This window comes from Bombina bombina, chromosome 3, assembly GCF_027579735.1.
Source record: "Bombina bombina isolate aBomBom1 chromosome 3, aBomBom1.pri, whole genome shotgun sequence".
NCBI classification, from domain to species: Eukaryota; Metazoa; Chordata; class Amphibia; order Anura; family Bombinatoridae; genus Bombina; species Bombina bombina.
The window spans coordinates 844,103,651-844,122,477 of NC_069501.1; the positions used below are offsets into that span (position 1 = coordinate 844,103,651).

The following is an 18,827-nucleotide window of genomic DNA, read 5'->3' on the forward strand; positions in this document are numbered from 1 at the left end:
CTATTCGGGTTTTTCACAGCTTTATTTATATACTGTCACTAAATACCGCCACAATACTAAAATGTTTAACCCCTATCCCGCCGCTCCCAGAGCCCGCCGCAACTCTAAGAAACTTATTAACCACTTTTCCGCCTCTCCCCGACACTGCCACAACTAACTAAGGCCTAGATTTAGAGTTCGGCGGTAGCCGTCAAAACCAGCGTTAGAGGCTCCTAACGCTGGTTTTGGGCGCCCGCTGGTATTTGGAGTCAGTGATTAAAGGGTCTAACGCTCACTTTTCAGCCGCGACTTTTCCATACCGCAGATCCCCCTACGCCATTTGCGTATCCTATCTTTTCAATGGGATCTTTCTAACGCTGGTATTTAGAGTCGTTTCTGCAGTGAGCGTTAGAGCTCTAACGACAAAATTCCAGCCGCCTGAAAATAGCAGGAGTTAAGAGCTTTCTGGCTAACGCCGGTTTATAAAGCTCTTAACTACTGTACCCTAAAGTACACTAACACCCATAAACTACCTATGTACCCCTAAACCGAGCTCCCCCCACACCGCCGCCACTCGATTAAAATTTTTAACCCCTAATCTGCCGACCGCCACCTACGTTATACTTATGTACCCCTAATCTGCTGCCCCTAACCCCGCCGACCCCTGTATTATATTTATTCACCCCTAACCTGCCCCCCACAACGTTGCCGCCAGCTACTTACAATAATTAACCCCTAATCTTCCGACCGCAAATCGCCGCCACCTACGTTATCCCTATGTACCCCTAATCTGCTGCCCCTAACACCGCCGACCCCTATATTATATTTATTAACCCCTAATCTGCCCCCCTCAACGTCGCCGACACCTGCCTACACTTATTAACCCCTAATCTGCCGAGCGGACCTGAGCGCTACTATAATAAAGTTATTAACCCCTAATCCGCCTCACTAACCCTATCATAAATAGTATTAACCCCTAATCTGCCCTCCCTAACATCGGCGACACCTACCTTCAATTATTAACCCCTAAACTTCCGATCGGAGCTCACCGCTATTCTAATAAATGGATTAACCCCTAAAGCTAAGTCTAACCCTAACACTAACACCCCCCTAAGTTAAATATAATTTTTATCTAACGAAATAAATTAACTCTTATTAAATAACTTATTCCTATTTAAAGCTAAATACTTACCTGTAAAATAAATCCTAATATAGCTACAATATAAATTATAATTATATTATAGCTATTTTAGGATTAATATTTATTTTACAGGCAACTTTGTAATTATTTTAACCAGGTACAATAGCTATTAAATAGTTAAGAACTATTTAATAGTTACCTAGTTAAAATAATAACAAATTTACCTGTAAAATAAATCCTAACCTAAGTTATAATTAAACCTAACACTACCCTATCAATAAAATAATTAAATAAACTACCTACAATTACCTACAATTAACCTAACACTACACTATCAATAAATAAATTAAACACAATTGCTACAAATAAATACAATTAAATAAACTAGCTAAAGTACAAAAAATAAAAAAGAACTAAGTTACAGAAAATAAAAAAATATTTACAAACATAAGAAAAATATTACAACAATTTTAAACTAATTACACCTACTCTAAGCCCCCTAATAAAATAACAAAGCCCCCCAAAATAAAAAATTCCCTACCCTATTCTAAATTAAAAAAGTTACAAGCTCTTTTACCTTACCAGTCCTGAACAGGGCCCTTTGCGGGGCATGCCCCAAGAATTTCAGCTCTTTTGCCTGTAAAAGAATAAATACAATACCCCCCCCCCCCCAACATTACAACCCACCACCCACATACCCCTAATCTAACCCAAACCCCCCTTAAATAAACCTAACACTAAGCCCCTGAAGATCTTCCTACCTTGTCTTCACCATCCAGGTATCACCGATCCGTCCTGGCTCCAAGATCTTCATCCAACCCAAGCGGGGGTTGGCGATCCATAATCCGGTGCTCCAAAGTCTTCCTCCTATCCGGCAAGAAGAGGACATCCGGACCGGCAAACATCTTCTCCAAGCGGCATCTTCGATCTTCTTCCATCCGGTGCGGAGCGGGTCCATCTTGAAGCAGGCGACGCGGATCCATCCTCTTCTTCCGATGTCTCCCGACTAATGACGGTTCCTTTAAGGGACGTCATCCAAGATGGCGTCCCTCGAATTCCGATTGGCTGATAGGATTCTATCAGCCAATCGGAATTAAGGTAGGAATTTTCAGATTGGCTGATGGAATCAGCCAATCAGAATCAAGTTCAATCTGATTGGCTGATCCAATCAGCCAATCAGATTGAGCTCGCATTCTATTGGCTGTTCCGATCAGCCAATAGAATGCGAGCTCAATCTGATTGGCTGATGGGATCGGCCAATCGGATTGAACTTGATTCTGATTGGCTGATTCCATCAGCCAATCAGAAAATTCCTACCTTAATTCCGATTGGCTGATAGAATCCTATCAGCCAATCGGAATTCGAGGGACGCCATCTTGGATGACGTCCCTTAAAGGAACCGTCATTAGTCGGGAGACATCGGAAGAAGAGGATGGATCCGCGTCGTCTGCTTCAAGATGGACCCGCTCCGCACCGGATGGAAGAAGATCGAAGATGCCGCTTGGAGAAGATGTTTGCCGGTCCGGATGTCCTCTTCTTGCCGGATAGGAGGAAGACTTTGGAGCCTCTTCTGGACCGGATTATGGATCGCCAACCCCCGCTTGGGTTGGATGAAGATCTTGGAGCCAGGACGGATCGGTGATACCTGGATGGTGAAGACAAGGTAGGAAGATCTTCAGGGGCTTAGTGTTAGGTTTATTTAAGGGGGGTTTGGGTTAGATTAGGGGTATGTGGGTGGTGGGTTGTAATGTTGGGGGGGGGGTATTGTATTTATTCTTTTACAGGCAAAAGAGCTGAAATTCTTGGGGCATGCCCCGCAAAGGGCCCTGTTCAGGGCTGGTAAGGTAAAAGAGCTTGTAACTTTTTTAATTTAGAATAGGGTAGGGAATTTTTTATTTTGGGGGGCTTTGTTATTTTATTAGGGGGCTTAGAGTAGGTGTAATTAGTTTAAAATTGTTGTAATATTTTTCTTATGTTTGTAAATATTTTTTTATTTTCTGTAACTTAGTTCTTTTTTATTTTTTGTACTTTAGCTAGTTTATTTAATTGTATTTATTTGTAGCAATTGTGTTTAATTTATTTATTGATAGTGTAGTGTTAGGTTAATTGTAGGTAATTGTAGGTAGTTTATTTAATTATTTTATTGATAGGGTAGTGTTAGGTTTAATTATAACTTAGGTTAGGATTTATTTTACAGGTAAATTTGTTATTATTTTAACTAGGTAACTATTAAATAGTTCTTAACTATTTAATAGCTATTGTACCTGGTTAAAATAATTACAAAGTTGCCTGTAAAATAAATATTAATCCTAAAATAGCTATAATATAATTATAATTTATATTGTAGCTATATTAGGATTTATTTTACAGGTAAGTATTTAGCTTTAAATAGGAATAAGTTATTTAATAAGAGTTAATTTATTTCGTTAGATAAAAATTATATTTAACTTAGGGGGGTGTTAGTGTTAGGGTTAGACTTAGCTTTAGGGGTTAATCCATTTATTAGAATAGCGGTGAGCTCCGATCGGAAGTTTAGGGGTTAATAATTGAAGGTAGGTGTCGCCGATGTTAGGGAGGGCAGATTAGGGGTTAATACTATTTATGATAGGGTTAGTGAGGCGGATTAGGGGTTAATAACTTTATTATAGTAGCGCTCAGGTCCGCTCGGCAGATTAGGGGTTAATAAGTGTAGGTAGGTGTCGGCGACGTTGTGGGGGGCAGATTAGGGGTTAATAAATATAACATAGGGGTCGGCGATGTTAGGGCAGCAGATTAGGGGTACATAGGGATAACGTAGGTGGCGGCGTTTTACGGAGCGGCAGATTAGGGGTTAAAAAAAATATGCAGGGGTCAGCGATAGCGGGGGCGGCAGATTAGGGGTTAATAAGTGTAAGATTAGGGGTGTTTAGACTCGGGGTACATGTTAGGGTGTTAGGTGCAGACGTAGGAAGTGTTTCCCCATAGGAATCAATGGGGCTGCGTTAGGAGCTGAACGCTGCTTTTTTGCAGGTGTTAGTTTTTTTTTCAGCTCAAACAGTCCCATTGTTTCCTATGGGAGAATCGTGCACGAGCACGTTTTTGAGGCCGGCCGCGTCCGTAAGCAACTCTGGTATCGAGAGTTGCTTTTGCGGTAAAAATGCTCTACGCTCCTTTTTTGGAGCCTAACGCAGCATTTGTTTTAACTCTCGATACCAGAGTTAAATTTATGGTGCGGCCAGAAAAAAGCCCGCGGAGCGTTAACAGCCCTTTTACCGCCGAACTCCAAATCTAGGCCTAAATGTATTAACTCCTATCCCTTTGCTCCCGGAACCCACGGCAACTAAATAAATGTATTAACCACTATCCCGCTGCTCCCCGACACCGCCGCAACTTTAATAAACTTATTAACCTCTATCCCGCTGCTCCCGGAGCCCACCGCAACTCTAATAAATGTATTAACCCCCTATTCCAATGCTCCCCGACACAGCTGCAACTAACTAAATGTATTAACCCCTAAACCTCTGGCCTCCCACTTCACTAGCACTTACTACTAAACCTATTAACCCGTAAACTGCCAGCCCCCACATCGCCATAAACTAAATTAACCTATTAACCCCTAAACCTAACAACCCGCTAACTTTATATTAAATATTAACTCATCCCTATCTTATAATAAATTAAAACTTACATTTAGATTTAAATTAAACTATATTAAACTAATAATTAACCTACCCTAACTATTATACTAAAATTACATTAAACTATATTAAATTAATACTTAATTTACCCTAACTGTTATACTAAAATTACATTAAACTACAAATTAAATTAACTATATTATATATTTAAGCACCTAACCCTACTCAAATAATTTAAATCTACAATTAAAAATTACAAAATTACAAAAAACTAACAACTAAGTTACAAAAAATAACAAACACTAAGTTCCAAAAAAAATAAACACTAAGTTACACAAAATAAAAAATAAATGATCAAATATTTAAACTAATTACACCTAATCTAAGAGCCTTATGAAAATAAAAAGCCCCCCCCCCAAAAAAAAAACCTCGCCTACAATAAACTACCAATGGCCCTTAAAAGGGCCTTTTGCGGGGCATTGCTCCAAAGAAATCAGCTCTTTTACCTGTAAATAAAAAATATAAATATCCCCCAACAGTAAAACCCACCACCCACACAACCAAACCCCCCAAATAAAAACCTAATCTAAAAAACCTAAGCTCCCCATTGCCCTGAAAAGGGCATTTGTATCGCATTGCCCTTAAAAGGGCATTTAGCACCCAAACCCTAATCTAAAATTAAAACCCACCCAATAAACCCTTAAAAAAGCCTAACACTAACCCCTGAAGATTCACTTACAGAGCCGACATCCATCCTCAACGAAGCGGCAGAAGTCCTCATCGAAGCCGGCAGAAGTCTTCATCCAAGTGGGCCGACGTCTTCATCCAGACGGCATCTTCTATCTTCATCCATCCGACGTGGAGCTGCTCCATCTTCAAGACATCCGGCGCAGAGCATCCTCTTCTTATGTCGTCTTGTTCCAAATGAAGTTTCCTTTAAATGACGTCATCCAAGATGGCATCCCTTAGATTCCAATTGGTTGATAGAATTCTATCAACTAATCGGAATTAAGGTTGAAAAAATCCTATTGGCTGTTGTAATCTGATTGGATCAGCCAATAGGATGAAAGCTCAATCCTATTGGCTGATTGCAACAGCCAATAGGATTTTTTCAACCTTAATTCCGATTGGCTGATAGAATTCTCAGCCAATCGGAATCTAAGGGACGCCATCTTGGATGACGTCATATAAAGAAATCTTCATTCAGAAGAAGACGTCCTAAGAAGAGATTGCTCCATGCCGGATGTCTTGAAGATGGAGCCGCTCCGTGCCGGATGGATGAAGATTGAAGATGCCGTCTGGATGAAGACTTCTGCTCGGTTGGATGAAGACGTCGACCCGCTTGGATGAAGACTTCTGCTGGCTTCGATGAGGACTTCTGCCGCTTCATTGAGGATGGATGTCGGCTCTTCAGAAACTGTAAGTGGATCTTCGGGGATTAGTGTTAGGCTTTTTAAAGGGTTTATTGGGTTTTAATTTTAGATTAGGGTTTGGGCTTTTGAAAAAGAGCTAAATGCCCTTTTAAGGGCAATGCCCATACAAATGCCCTTTTCAGGGCAATGGGGAGCTTAGGTTTTTTAGATTAGGTTTTTATTTGGGGGGTTTGGTTGTGTGGGTGGTGGGTTTTACTGTTGGGGGGGTATTTGTATTATTTATTTACAGGTAAAAGAGCTGATTTCTTTGGGGCAATGACCCGCAAAAGGCCCTTTTAAGGACTATTGGTAGTTTATTGTAGGCTAGGTTTTTTTTATTACCATAGGGCTCTTAGATTAGGTATAATTACTTTAAATATTTGAAAATTTATTTTTTATTTTGTGTAACATAGTATTTTTTTTTTTATAACTTAGTTTTGTAACTTTGTAATTTTTAATTGTAGATTTAAATTATTTGAGTAGGGTTAGGTTTTTAACTATATAATATATTTAATTTAATTTGCAGTTTAATGTAATTTTAGTATAACAGTTAAGTGCTAGTGATGTGGGAGGCCAGAGGTTTAGGGGTTAATACATTTATTTAGTTGCGGTGGACTCGGAGAGCGGCGGGATAGGGGTTAATAACATTATGTAGGTGTCGGCGGGGTCTGGGAGCGGCGGAATAGGGGTTAATAACTTTATGTAGGTGTCGGGCGGTAGATTATGGGTTAATAAGTATAATGTAGATGGCGGCAGTGTTGGGGCGGCAGATTAGGGGTTAATAAGCATAATGTAAGTCGTGGCGGTGTAGGGGCGGCAAATTAGGGGTGTTTAGACTTGGGGCTTATGTTAGGGTGTTAGGTGTAAAGCATAATTTATGTAAGAACTTACCTGATAAATTCATTTCTTTCATATTAGCAAGAGTCCATGAGCTAGTGACGTATGGGATATACATTCCTACCAGGAGGGGCAAAGTTTCCCAAACCTCAAAATGCCTATAAATACACCCCTCACCACACCCACAATTCAGTTTAACGAATAGCCAAGAAGTGGGGTGATAAAAAAGTGCGAAAGCATATAAAATAAGGAATTGGAATAATTGTGCTTTATACAAAATCATAACCACCACAAAAAAGGGCGGGCCTCATGGACTCTTGCTAATATGAAAGAAATGAATTTATCAGGTAAGTTCTTACATAAATTATGTTTTCTTTCATGTAATTAGCAAGAGTCCATGAGCTAGTGACGTATGGGATAATGACTACCCAAGATGTGGATCTTTCCACACAAGAGTCACTAGAGAGGGAGGGATAAAATAAAGACAGCCAATTCCTGCTGAAAATAATCCACACCCAAAAATAAAGTTTAACGAAAAACATAAGCAGAAGATTCAAACTGAAACCGCTGCCTGAAGTACTTTTCTACCAAAAACTGCTTCAGAAGAAGAAAATACATCAAAATGATAGAATATAGTAAAAGTATGCAAAGAGGACCAAGTTGCTGCTTTGCAAATCTGGTCAACCGAAGCTTCATTCCTAAACGCCCAGGAAGTAGAAACTGACCTAGTAGAATGAGCTTTAATTCTCTGAGGCAGAGTTTTACCCGACTCAACATAGGCAAGATGAATTAAAGATTTCAACCAAGATGCCAAAGAAATGGCAGAAGCTTTCTGGCCTTTTCTAGAACCGGAAAAGATAACAAATAAACTAGAAGTCTTACGGAAAGATTTCGTAGCTTCAACATAATATTTCAAAGCTCTAACAACATCCAAAGAATGCAACGATTTCTCCTTAGAATTCTTAGGATTAGGACATAATGAAGGAACCACAATTTCTCTACTAATGTTGTTGGAATTCACAACTTTAGGTAAAAATTCAAAAGAAGTTCGCAACACCGCCTTATCCTGATGAAAAATCAGAAAAGGAGACTCACAAGAAAGAGCAGATAATTCAGAAACTCTTCTGGCAGAAGAGATGGCCAAAAGGAACAAAACTTTCCAAGAAAGTAATTTAATGTCCAATGAATGCATAGGTTCAAACGGAGGATCTTGAAGAGCTCCCAGAACCAAATTCAAACTCCAAGGAGGAGAAATTGACTTAATAATAGGTTTTATACGAACCAAAGCTTGTACAAAACAATGAATATCAGGAAGAATAGCAATCTTTCTGTGAAAAAGAACAGAAAGAGCAGAGATTTGTCCTTTCAAAGAACTTGCGGACAAACCCTTATCTAAACCATCCTGAAGAAACTGTAAAATTCTCGGTATTCTAAAAGAATGACAAGAAAAATGATGAGAAAGACACCAAGAAATATAAGTCTTCCAGACTCTATAATATATCTCTCGAGATACAGATTTACGAGCCTGTAACATAGTATTAATCACAGAGTCAGAGAAACCTCTTTGACCAAGAATCAAGCGTTCAATCTCCATACCTTTAAATTTAAGGATTTCAGATCCTGATGGAAAAAAGGACCTTGTGACAGAAGGTCTGGTCTTAACGGAAGAGTCCACGGTTGGCAAGAGGCCATCCGGACAAGATCCGCATACCAAAACCTGTGAGGCCATGCCGGAGCTACCAGCAGAACAAACGAGCATTCCTTCAGAATCTTGGAGATTACTCTTGGAAGAAGAACTAGAGGCGGAAAGATATAGGCAGGATGATACTTCCAAGGAAGTGATAATGCATCCACTGCCTCCGCCTGAGGATCCCGGGATCTGGACAGATACCTGGGAAGTTTCTTGTTTAGATGGGACGCCATCAGATCTATTTCTGGAAGTTCCCACATTTGAACAATCTGAAGAAATACCTCTGGGTGAAGAGACCATTCGCCCGGATGCAACGTTTGGCGACTGAGATAATCCACTTCCCAATTGTCTATACCTGGGATATGAACCGCAGAGATTAGACAGGAGCTGGATTCCGCCCAAACCAAAATTTGAGATACTTCTTTCATAGCCAGAGGACTGTGAGTCCCTCCTTGATGATTGATGTATGCCACAGTTGTGACATTGTCTGTCTGAAAACAAATGAACGATTCTCTCTTCAGAAGAGGCCAAAACTGAAGAGCTCTGAAAATTGCACGGAGTTCCAAAATATTGATCGGTAATCTCACCTCCTGAGATTCCCAAACTCCTTGTGCCGTCAGAGATCCCCACACAGCTCCCCAACCTGTGAGACTTGCATCTGTTGAAATTACAGTCCAGGTCGGAAGCACAAAAGAAGCCCCCTGAATTAAACGATGGTGATCTGTCCACCATGTTAGAGAGTGTCGAACAATCGGTTTTAAAGATATTAATTGAGATATCTTCATGTAATCCTTGCACCATTGCTTCAGCATACAGAGCTGAAGAGGTCGCATGTGAAAACGAGCAAAGGGGATCGCGTCCGATGCAGCAGTCATAAGACCTAGAATTTCCATGCATAAGGCTACCGAAGGGAATGATTGTGACTGAAGGTTTCGACAAGCTGCAATCAATTTTAGACGTCTCTTGTCTGTTAAAGACAGAGTCATGGACACTGAATCCATCTGGAAACCCAGAAAGGTTACCCTTGTCTGAGGAATCAAAGAACTTTTTGGTAAATTGATCCTCCAACCATGATCTTGAAGAAACAACACAAGTCGATTCGTATGAGATTCTGCTAAATGAAAAGACTGAGCAAGTACCAAGATATCGTCCAAATAAGGAAATACCACAATACCCTGTTCTCTGATTACAGACAGAAGGGCACCGAGAACCTTTGTAAAAATTCTTGGAGCTGTAGCTAGGCCAAACGGCAGAGCCACAAACTGGTAATGCTTGTCCAGAAAAGAGAATCTCAGGAACTGATAATGATCTGGATGACTCGGAATATGCAGATATGCATCCTGTAAATCTATTGTGGACATATAATTCCCTTGCTGAACAAAAGGCAAGATAGTCCTTACAGTTACCATCTTGAACGTTGGTATTCTTACATAACAATTCAATATTTTTAGATCCAGAACTGGTCTGAAGGAATTCTCCTTCTTTGGTACAATGAAGAGATTTGAATAAAACCCCATCCCCTGTTCCGGAACTGGAACTGGCATAATTACTCCAGTCAACTCTAGATCTGAAACACATTTCAGAAATGCTTGAGCTTTTACTGGATTTACTGGGACACGGGAAAGAAAAAATCTCTTTGCAGGAGGTCTCATCTTGAAACCAAATCTGTACCCTTCTGAAACAATGCTCTGAATCCAAAGATTGTGAACAGAATTGATCCAAATTTCCTTGAAAAAACGTAACCTGCCCCCTACCAGCTGAGCTGGAATGAGGGCTGCACCTTCATGTGGACTTAGAAGCAGGCTTTGCCTTTCTAGCTGGCTTGGATTTATTCCAGACTGGAGATGGTTTCCAAACTGAAACTGCTCCTGAGGATGAAGGATCAGGCTTTTGTTCTTTGTTGAAATGAAAGGAACGAAAACGATTATTAGCCCTGTTTTTACCTTTAGATTTTTTATCCTGTGGTAAAAAAGTTCCTTTCCCACCAGTAACAGTTGAAATAATGGAATCCAACTGAGAACCAAATAATTTGTTACCCTGGAAAGAAATGGAAAGTAAAGTTGATTTAGAAGCCATATCAGCATTCCAAGTTTTAAGCCATAAAGCTCTTCTAGCTAAAATAGCTAGAGACATAAACCTGACATCAACTCTGATAATATCAAAAATGGCATCACAGATAAAATTATTAGCATGCTGTAGAAGAATAATAATATCATGAGAATCATGATGTGTTACTTGTTGCGCTAAAGTTTCCAACCAGAAAGTTGAAGCTGCAGCAACATCAGCCAAAGATATAGCAGGTCTAAGAAGATTACCTGAACACAGATAAGCTTTTCTTAGAAAGGATTCAATTTTCCTATCTAAAGGATCCTTAAACGAAGTACCATCTGACGTAGGAATAGTAGTACGTTTAGCAAGGGTAGAAATAGCCCCATCAACTTTAGGGATTTTGTCCCAAAATTCTAATCTGTCAGACGGCACAGGATATAATTGCTTAAAACGTTTAGAAGGAGTAAATGAATTACCCAATTTATCCCATTCTTTGGAAATTACTGCAGAAATAGCATTAGGAACAGGAAAAACTTCTGGAATAACCACAGGAGCTTTAAATACCTTATCCAAACGTTTAGAATTAGTATCAAGAGGACCAGAATCCTCTATTTCTAAAGCAATTAGTACTTCTTTAAGTAAAGAACGAATAAATTCCATTTTAAATAAATATGAAGATTTATCAGCATCAACCTCTGAGACAGAATCCTCTGAACCAGAAGAGTCATCAGAATCAGAATGATGATGTTCATTTAAAAATTCATCTGTAGGGAGAGAAGTTTTAAAAGATTTTTTACGTTTACTAGAAGGAGAAATAACAGACATAGCCTTCTTTATGGATTCAGAAACAAAATCTCTTATATTATCAGGAACATTCTGCACCTTAGATGTTGAAGGAACTGCAACAGGCAATGGTACTTTACTAAAGGAAATATTATCTGCTTTAACAAGTTTGTCATGACAATCAATACAAACAACAGCTGGAGGAATAGCTACCAAAAGTTTACAGCAGATACACTTAGCTTTGGTAGATCCAGCACTAGACAGCGATTTTCCTGTAGTATCTTCTGACTCAGATGCAACGTGAGACATCTTGCAATATGTAAGAGAAAAAATAACATATATATAAAGCAAAATTGATCAAATTTCTTAAATGACAGTTTCAGGAATGGGAAAAAATGCCAAAGAACAAGCTTCTAGCAACCAGAAGCAATGAAAAATGAGACTTAAATAATGTGGAGACAAAAGCGACGCCCATATTTTTCGCGCCAATAAGACGCCCACATTATTTGGCGCCTAAATGCTTTTTGGCGCCAAAATGACGCCACATCCGGAACGCCGACATTTTTGGCGCAAAATAACGTCAAAAAATTACACAACTTCCGGCGACACGTATGACGCCGGAAACGGAAACGAATTTTTTGCGCCAAAAAAGTCTGCGCCAAGAATGACGCAATAAAATGAAGCATTTTCAGCCCCCGCGAGCCTAACAGCCCACAGGGAAGAGTCAAATTTTTGAAGGTAAGAAAAAATGATTAAATCAAATGCATTATCCCAAATATGAAACTGACTGTCTGAAAATAAGGAAAGTTGAACATTCTGAGTCAAGGCAAATAAATGTTTGAATACATATATTTAGAACTTTATAAACAAAGTGCCCAACCATAGCTTAGAGTGTCACAGAAAATAAGATTTACTTACCCCAGGACACTCATCTACATGTTTGTAGAAAGCCAAACCAGTACTGAAACGAGAATCAGCAGAGGTAATGGTATATATAAGAGTATATCGTCGATCTGAAAAGGGAGGTAAGAGATGAATCTCTACGACCGATAACAGAGAACCTATGAAATAGACCCCGTAGAAGGAGATCACTGCATTCAAATAGGCAATACTCTCCTCACATCCCTCTGACATTCACTGCACGCTGAGAGGAAAACCGGGCTCCAACTTGCTGCGGAGCGCATATCAACGTAGAATCTAGCACAAACTTACTTCACCACCTCCATCGGAGGCAAAGTTTGTAAAACTGAATTGTGGGTGTGGTGAGGGGTGTATTTATAGGCATTTTGAGGTTTGGGAAACTTTGCCCCTCCTGGTAGGAATGTATATCCCATACGACACTAGCTCATGGACTCTTGCTAATTACATGAAAGAAACATAACTTTTATTCTCCCATAGAAATCAATGGGATATCGGGCAGCAGCGTACATAAGCTTTCACTACTTTCAGACTCCCATTGATTCCTAAGGCATCCGCGGCCTCCAGGGCGGTGGATTAAAAACCAGGTACGCTGGGCCGGAATAGTGGCGAGCGTACCTGTTAGATATTTGTTAACTAGCAAAAGTTGTCAGAAAGTGCCGAATTTGCATTCGGAACATCTGTAATGACGTAAGCATCGATCTGTGTCGGACTGAGACCGGCGGATCGTATGTTACATCACAGATTTCAACTTTTGCTGGTCTCTAGGCTTTGATAAATGAGGCGAATCAGGCTAGCCACAATTACGCTGTGGAATTCCAGCATATTTGCGGTTGACGGCTTGATTAATAGGCCTCTAGAAGTTTAGAGTAAAATAATATAATTAGACATATTCAAGCATCTTTTCAATCATTTGCTTTTTATACTTTACCATTTATGTTTTAAGCTATTCCATGTATCTGCTATAATATCTGTAAATATTTTTTCTCTAAAATCGTTTGGAACTTTAAATTAAATTGTTCTGGAAAGTTAATCCCTAGCTCCTTTCTCTGAAAGACATACACTGCGATGGTTAGTAAGAACACAGAGTTTCTAATCCAAATGAACAATAGTCAATAGTTTTTGATGACAACGACTTGTAAACAGTATTTTTAACCAATGCAGTCTTGATAACAATTATTTAAAAGGAAATTAATTTCCAGTTAGGAAATCATCTCTGATTTGTTTTTTATTTTAATAATACTGTTTATTAAAGATAGCCCCCCCCCCCCATTTTAGGTCATATGTGTTATAGAACCAAAAAGCATTTTTTTTTTATCCTTGCTTGAGGGAGGACTATCTATTTTACCCCATAATGGCTAATGATGGAACTATTCCGCCATGGAGCAATTAAGCAAACTGAAGCGTTGCCCTTAAGGGGTTAAGTAAATCTAAGCCACCAACCCATTAATATATTTGTAAATATGTTCTTGAAAAAGTTGTCTGATGTATGTAATTTATGTCCCCTTTTCTCAGGCCCTTGTCTTGTGCTATTTTCTGGAAAAACATGGAAAACAGATTAATATCGAAGACAAGCATGTACTGGAGATAGGAGCTGGGACTGGACTTGCTTCTATAGTAGCTTGTCTCCTTGGTAGGTATAAATGATGTTAAAAAATTTCACATCTGGGATTTTTAAAAAGTTTTTACTATGTGACCAATTTTAAAGGTTGGTTAGCAGTTTCTATGTTATAATATGGATAAAGCACACCACTGGCAGTGAATAGGTCCAACAGAACACTGTCGCAGGAAAGAAACCTCTTCATCATTGATATCATCAGTTGTCTTGACTATTGTATAATGATAACCAACATGTTTCAGCCACAATATCATGGTGGCTAGAATGTGGCCAGATCATGATCACTGTCAATCTATTTGCCAAATTATTTATGTTGTGTTGCTATAGAATGACATATTAGCCAAGTCTAAACATTTTAAAACAAATTGACATCTTGTTTTCTGCAATAGTTTATCTATAGACAAAATCTGGAGAACCAATCCTGGCTTGAGTCTGTGGACAATATAGCTAACTATGGTTATAATGTTATTATGAAATTCATTATTTAGTAGTTGTTTTCAGTAAAAGCCAATTAGGGAAAGATATTTAGTTGAGTAAGCTTTGAGAAGTTAGCAGAGTGCATTTCAAGTTCTGAGAATTAAAAAAAATCAGTTTTCAGAGCTAAGTGACATGAAAAGGGGCAAATAAATAATTAAACTATATTGCAATATTGTTTGGTTCAGCATAAGTCAATATTGTAAATAACAATCTCAAGGTATTTACTGTCCCTTTAACCACTTTATGCTGGTATAATAGTGTTTACATCGGAATGATGTTCTGATGTAAACACTATTAGTAGAAATGAAATCACGTGATTGTCAATTCGATCTCGTGATTTCAAGACAGACATTGGATCATGGGGGACTGCCTACGCTGCTAAGTCAAAGTGGGGTAGCTGCAGGAACAATAATATGAGAATGGTATTGGCACTAGGACCCAGTGACCCTGGAAAAAAGACTGAGCTAAATGTAACAGTCCGGTGCTACCCCCCAAAAAAGGTTTAAACAATAAAAGTTAAGAATAAAGGTTTAGGGTTTATTAAGCACTCTTTTCTAGTCTACGTAGTAAGGAATTAAAAAATAACTTTTAATAATTAAAGGTAAAAATTAGGAAACAACTTCTATATAATAAATTGAACCCCACCAACCAAAATAATAATCAAGTGAGATAAAAAGTGCATGTATTCACTCCCCTGTTTCCTGGCCGATAGCAGCAGTCATCGGCATCAGGTGCCAGGGGTGAAAAAACATGCAATAACACTAATAAAAAGCACAAACTAGTTTCGGCACAAGTATTGGCCTTTTTCAATGTGAGTAGTAAAGTAGCTGCAGGAACGCCATATATGGTAGGACGTTCCATGCCGTCCTAACAGCACTAGGCTTTAATGCCGTAAGGACGACAGGGAACGTCCTACCATATACAAGGTTCCTACAGCTTCCCACTTTGACATAGCAGTGTGAAGGGGTTAAGTTAGTGTGGTGTGTTTATTCAGGTTAACCCCTTGGATGCATAAGAGAACTGCATCCTATTTCCACCTATTACTTTAATCAATACTCAAAATGCCAATACCTAGCCATAACATTCAACTACTAACCCAGACTCTAGTCCTAAAACTAACCCACATTCCTAACTCTAGCCATAACCCAAGTTTCTAACCAAAAACACAATCCTTAACTCTAACCCTTATTCTAACTTTAGCTGCAATACCTAACTCAAACCCAATCCCTTAAACTAACCCTAGCAGGGGGTGTCAATCAACCCGATCGTATTCGATCGGGTTGATTTCTGTCTGCCGCATCAGAGCAGGCAGACAAGTTATGGAGCAGCGGTCTTTAGAGCATTCAGGGTCGCCGGAAACACGGGGCATCAAGCTCCATAAGAAGTTTGATAAATATGCCCCTTGGTATTAATGTCTAATAATTATGATGCCTTTACAGTAGATTCAGTGTGACATAAAGTGTGGTCCCAAATGTATTAGCAGTGGTATCATGATAGCCATTGTAGCAACATTTGTATCAGACAGTGTCTCATGAGTTTAAATCAATATTGCTTCTTTTAAAGCAGTGAGCCTATTTATTCATATAAGACACAAATTTTACACTTACACTATCATAAAACTACTGACATCCTGTTTCCATAACAAACCCAATATCCTATCGGAATCTGCTTCTTCACTGAGTAAGCACTAAAACTTTATTTCCTCATAATACTCTAAAAGGGAGAGCACAATTGCTTTACTTTTCAATTGCTGAATAGAAAGAGGAGTTCTCTTCAAAGGTATCACACTGTCTTGTCTGAAAGTCACGTGTAAAAATCTTCCCAGATAGCAATTGTCTATTTTGCACCTGCTTTGTCACAAACACCATAGAAAACAATAATCCTGAAGTCTGAATGAAATCAATTGGCTAAAAGCCAAACGTTACACGATAAATTGGTGTATAATGAATGTGTATTCTGAACATGTCTACAATCAAATACCACAGAAAACAATAAACAGTCTGGGAGTCCAAATGAATATAAGTTGGGACATAGAAATACATTATTAATTATATATGTGCTTGGGAATGGAAGTATTGCTATTTACAGTGGCAGCATCCCTTCTTCTTTTTTTGCTTGTGTGTAACTGTTAGTTCTTCACTCGTAATCTTACCCAATAGCAGCTAGACTGAATGGTCATGCAAAAATGAGCATAAAGAATATCTGAGTTATTTTATTTTTATTTTTTATTGAGGTAAATAGGCAAAGGTCAAACACAATATGTTTACAGCTGTTATTTCACAAAGCCCAAAATAATCATAACGTATCATTTAAGAGTAAAATTCAATTTTAAACAATCAAAGTCAAATGATATACTTAATTTTAAAACAAACAGAAAAATAAACCTGTAATTCACTTGACAAATAATAGATAAAATAATAGATAAAGGGGCCTATCTATCAAGCTCCGTATGGAGCTTGACGCCCCGTGTTTCTGGCGAGCCTGCAGGCTCACCAGAAACAGCAGTTATGAAGCAGCGGTCTAAAGAACGCTGCTCCATAACCTGTCTGCCTGCTCTGAGCAGGTGGACAGACATCGCCAAAAATCAACCCGATCGGGTTGATTGACAACCCCCTGCTGGCGACCGCGAATCTGCAGGGGGTGGCGTTGCAGCAGCAGCTCACAATGCTGAATATGAATTGCTCTCCGTATTCAGCGAGGTCTGTTGGATCAGGTCCATTAGACCGTTGTTAAATAGGCCTCATTGTATTACCTCCTTTTCTTTTTTATAGATATCCTCTATAATTTATCAATTTTATACCATTTCAATATTATACATTTAGTCAATAACCACGATACTGTGTAAGAAATATCAAACAAAAAAGTAAAAATGACCAAAACAACAAAAAAAGAAAAAAGAAAAAAAGGAAAGAGAAGTTGCTAGGTGACCAGAGGGTAGGCTGTATTCCTTCACTTTTCTATTGAATAATTTCCTCTTGCTAATAATTTATTACATTGTTAGATTTAAAGATGGGAGTTATTATTTGTTTCTGAGCTTCTTTAGGGAAGGAGTGAGAAAGGATTTAATTCCCTTTTCTGATGATGTGTATGGATCAAATTGTTCTGTAGTCAACTACGAAATCATTCTCTTAGGGAACATTGCATTGTTGTCTTCGCGATTTCCATTAACTCAGAATTATACGACGTCCTACTAAGATGGCTGAATTTGTCAGATCTGCATTAGTAATTTCTACTTGATTTACTAAAAGAAAAAATTGTTTTTTTCTGTATTTTTATTTTCCCCATCTGAAAATGTATTTATCCAATAGTTAATCTGTGAGCAGAAATATAATTTTTTTTGGACAATGCCAGAAGCAATGCCCAATGCCTGCCTTAATTGCACTACATCTGGGGCAGAAATTGTCATCTTTCTTATTCCATTTGTTCATTATGTGAGGGGTAATATAAGATTTATGCCGCAATCTAATATGTGACTCCCTAAAAGACATTGATTTAGTTGCCTTTATTACTGCACTGAGGCTTGATTGTATATGTCATGACACTACACCTTTAACTGGAAGTATCCACCCAGCCATTAATTCCTATATAAGGTGGAGTCATAACAACCACTAACTGCTTGATTATTAGCTAAAGTTAGTTTGATGTAGAAACATACCAGACTCACTTACTCCTTGGGTAAATCAGCCCTAGGTACTAGTTAGTTTAAAAATACCAAAGAGTGTCTCTCCGCTTATCTGCTGAAAATATCTATCACCTTAATAACTTCGGATCTCTTTGCTGCCTGTGTGTGGCAAATCTCAGAAGTGCCGTTATCCCCTGAAGCTGGCTCCGGAATATCCACTTGCACTGTGTTCTTCGTAAGAGCATGTTGAACTTCACCCGGATGTGACATCATCCAGAGCCGACTCAGTGCCACTTCAGTTAGCGTATCGCTCATCCACCTCTCACAGCGTCAGTAAACGCTGTTCCTTCTGCTTTACATCTGGTCGCTGCAGGTCTTCACCGGACTCCACTCTCATACTGACCGCAAGTATAATTATACGCTACACTACCAAATGACTGTATATTAGCTGCAATTGTGACAAAACTTCACTGTTGTTTAATATTCTTATGAGATCAAATAAGGTACTATTCTCTCTATTGTTTATGTGCTCATTCTACTCAGAGAAAAGCTACTTCACTTGCTAAGGAGAGACATTCCAAAAAGTTATACCACTAGTTGTTCACAGCTACACACTTGCAACTAAAGCTGTATTTCACAAAACAATCTGTTGATATTTTGTGAACAAATACTAATCAATACAAA

The 18,827-nt window shown here is 38.8% G+C and overlaps 1 protein-coding gene across 1 annotated transcript in view; it reads left to right on the forward strand.

Moving 5' to 3' along the window:
- The window catches only part of LOC128651951 (protein-lysine methyltransferase METTL21E-like), a 187,814-nt gene that overhangs the window by 113,150 nt on the left and 55,837 nt on the right, over positions 1-18,827 (forward strand). Inside the window, exon 4 of the mRNA XM_053704912.1 lies at positions 13,942-14,059. Within this exon, the coding sequence (XP_053560887.1) occupies positions 13,942-14,059 (118 nt within the window). The remainder of the gene's footprint in view (positions 1-13,941; positions 14,060-18,827) is intronic.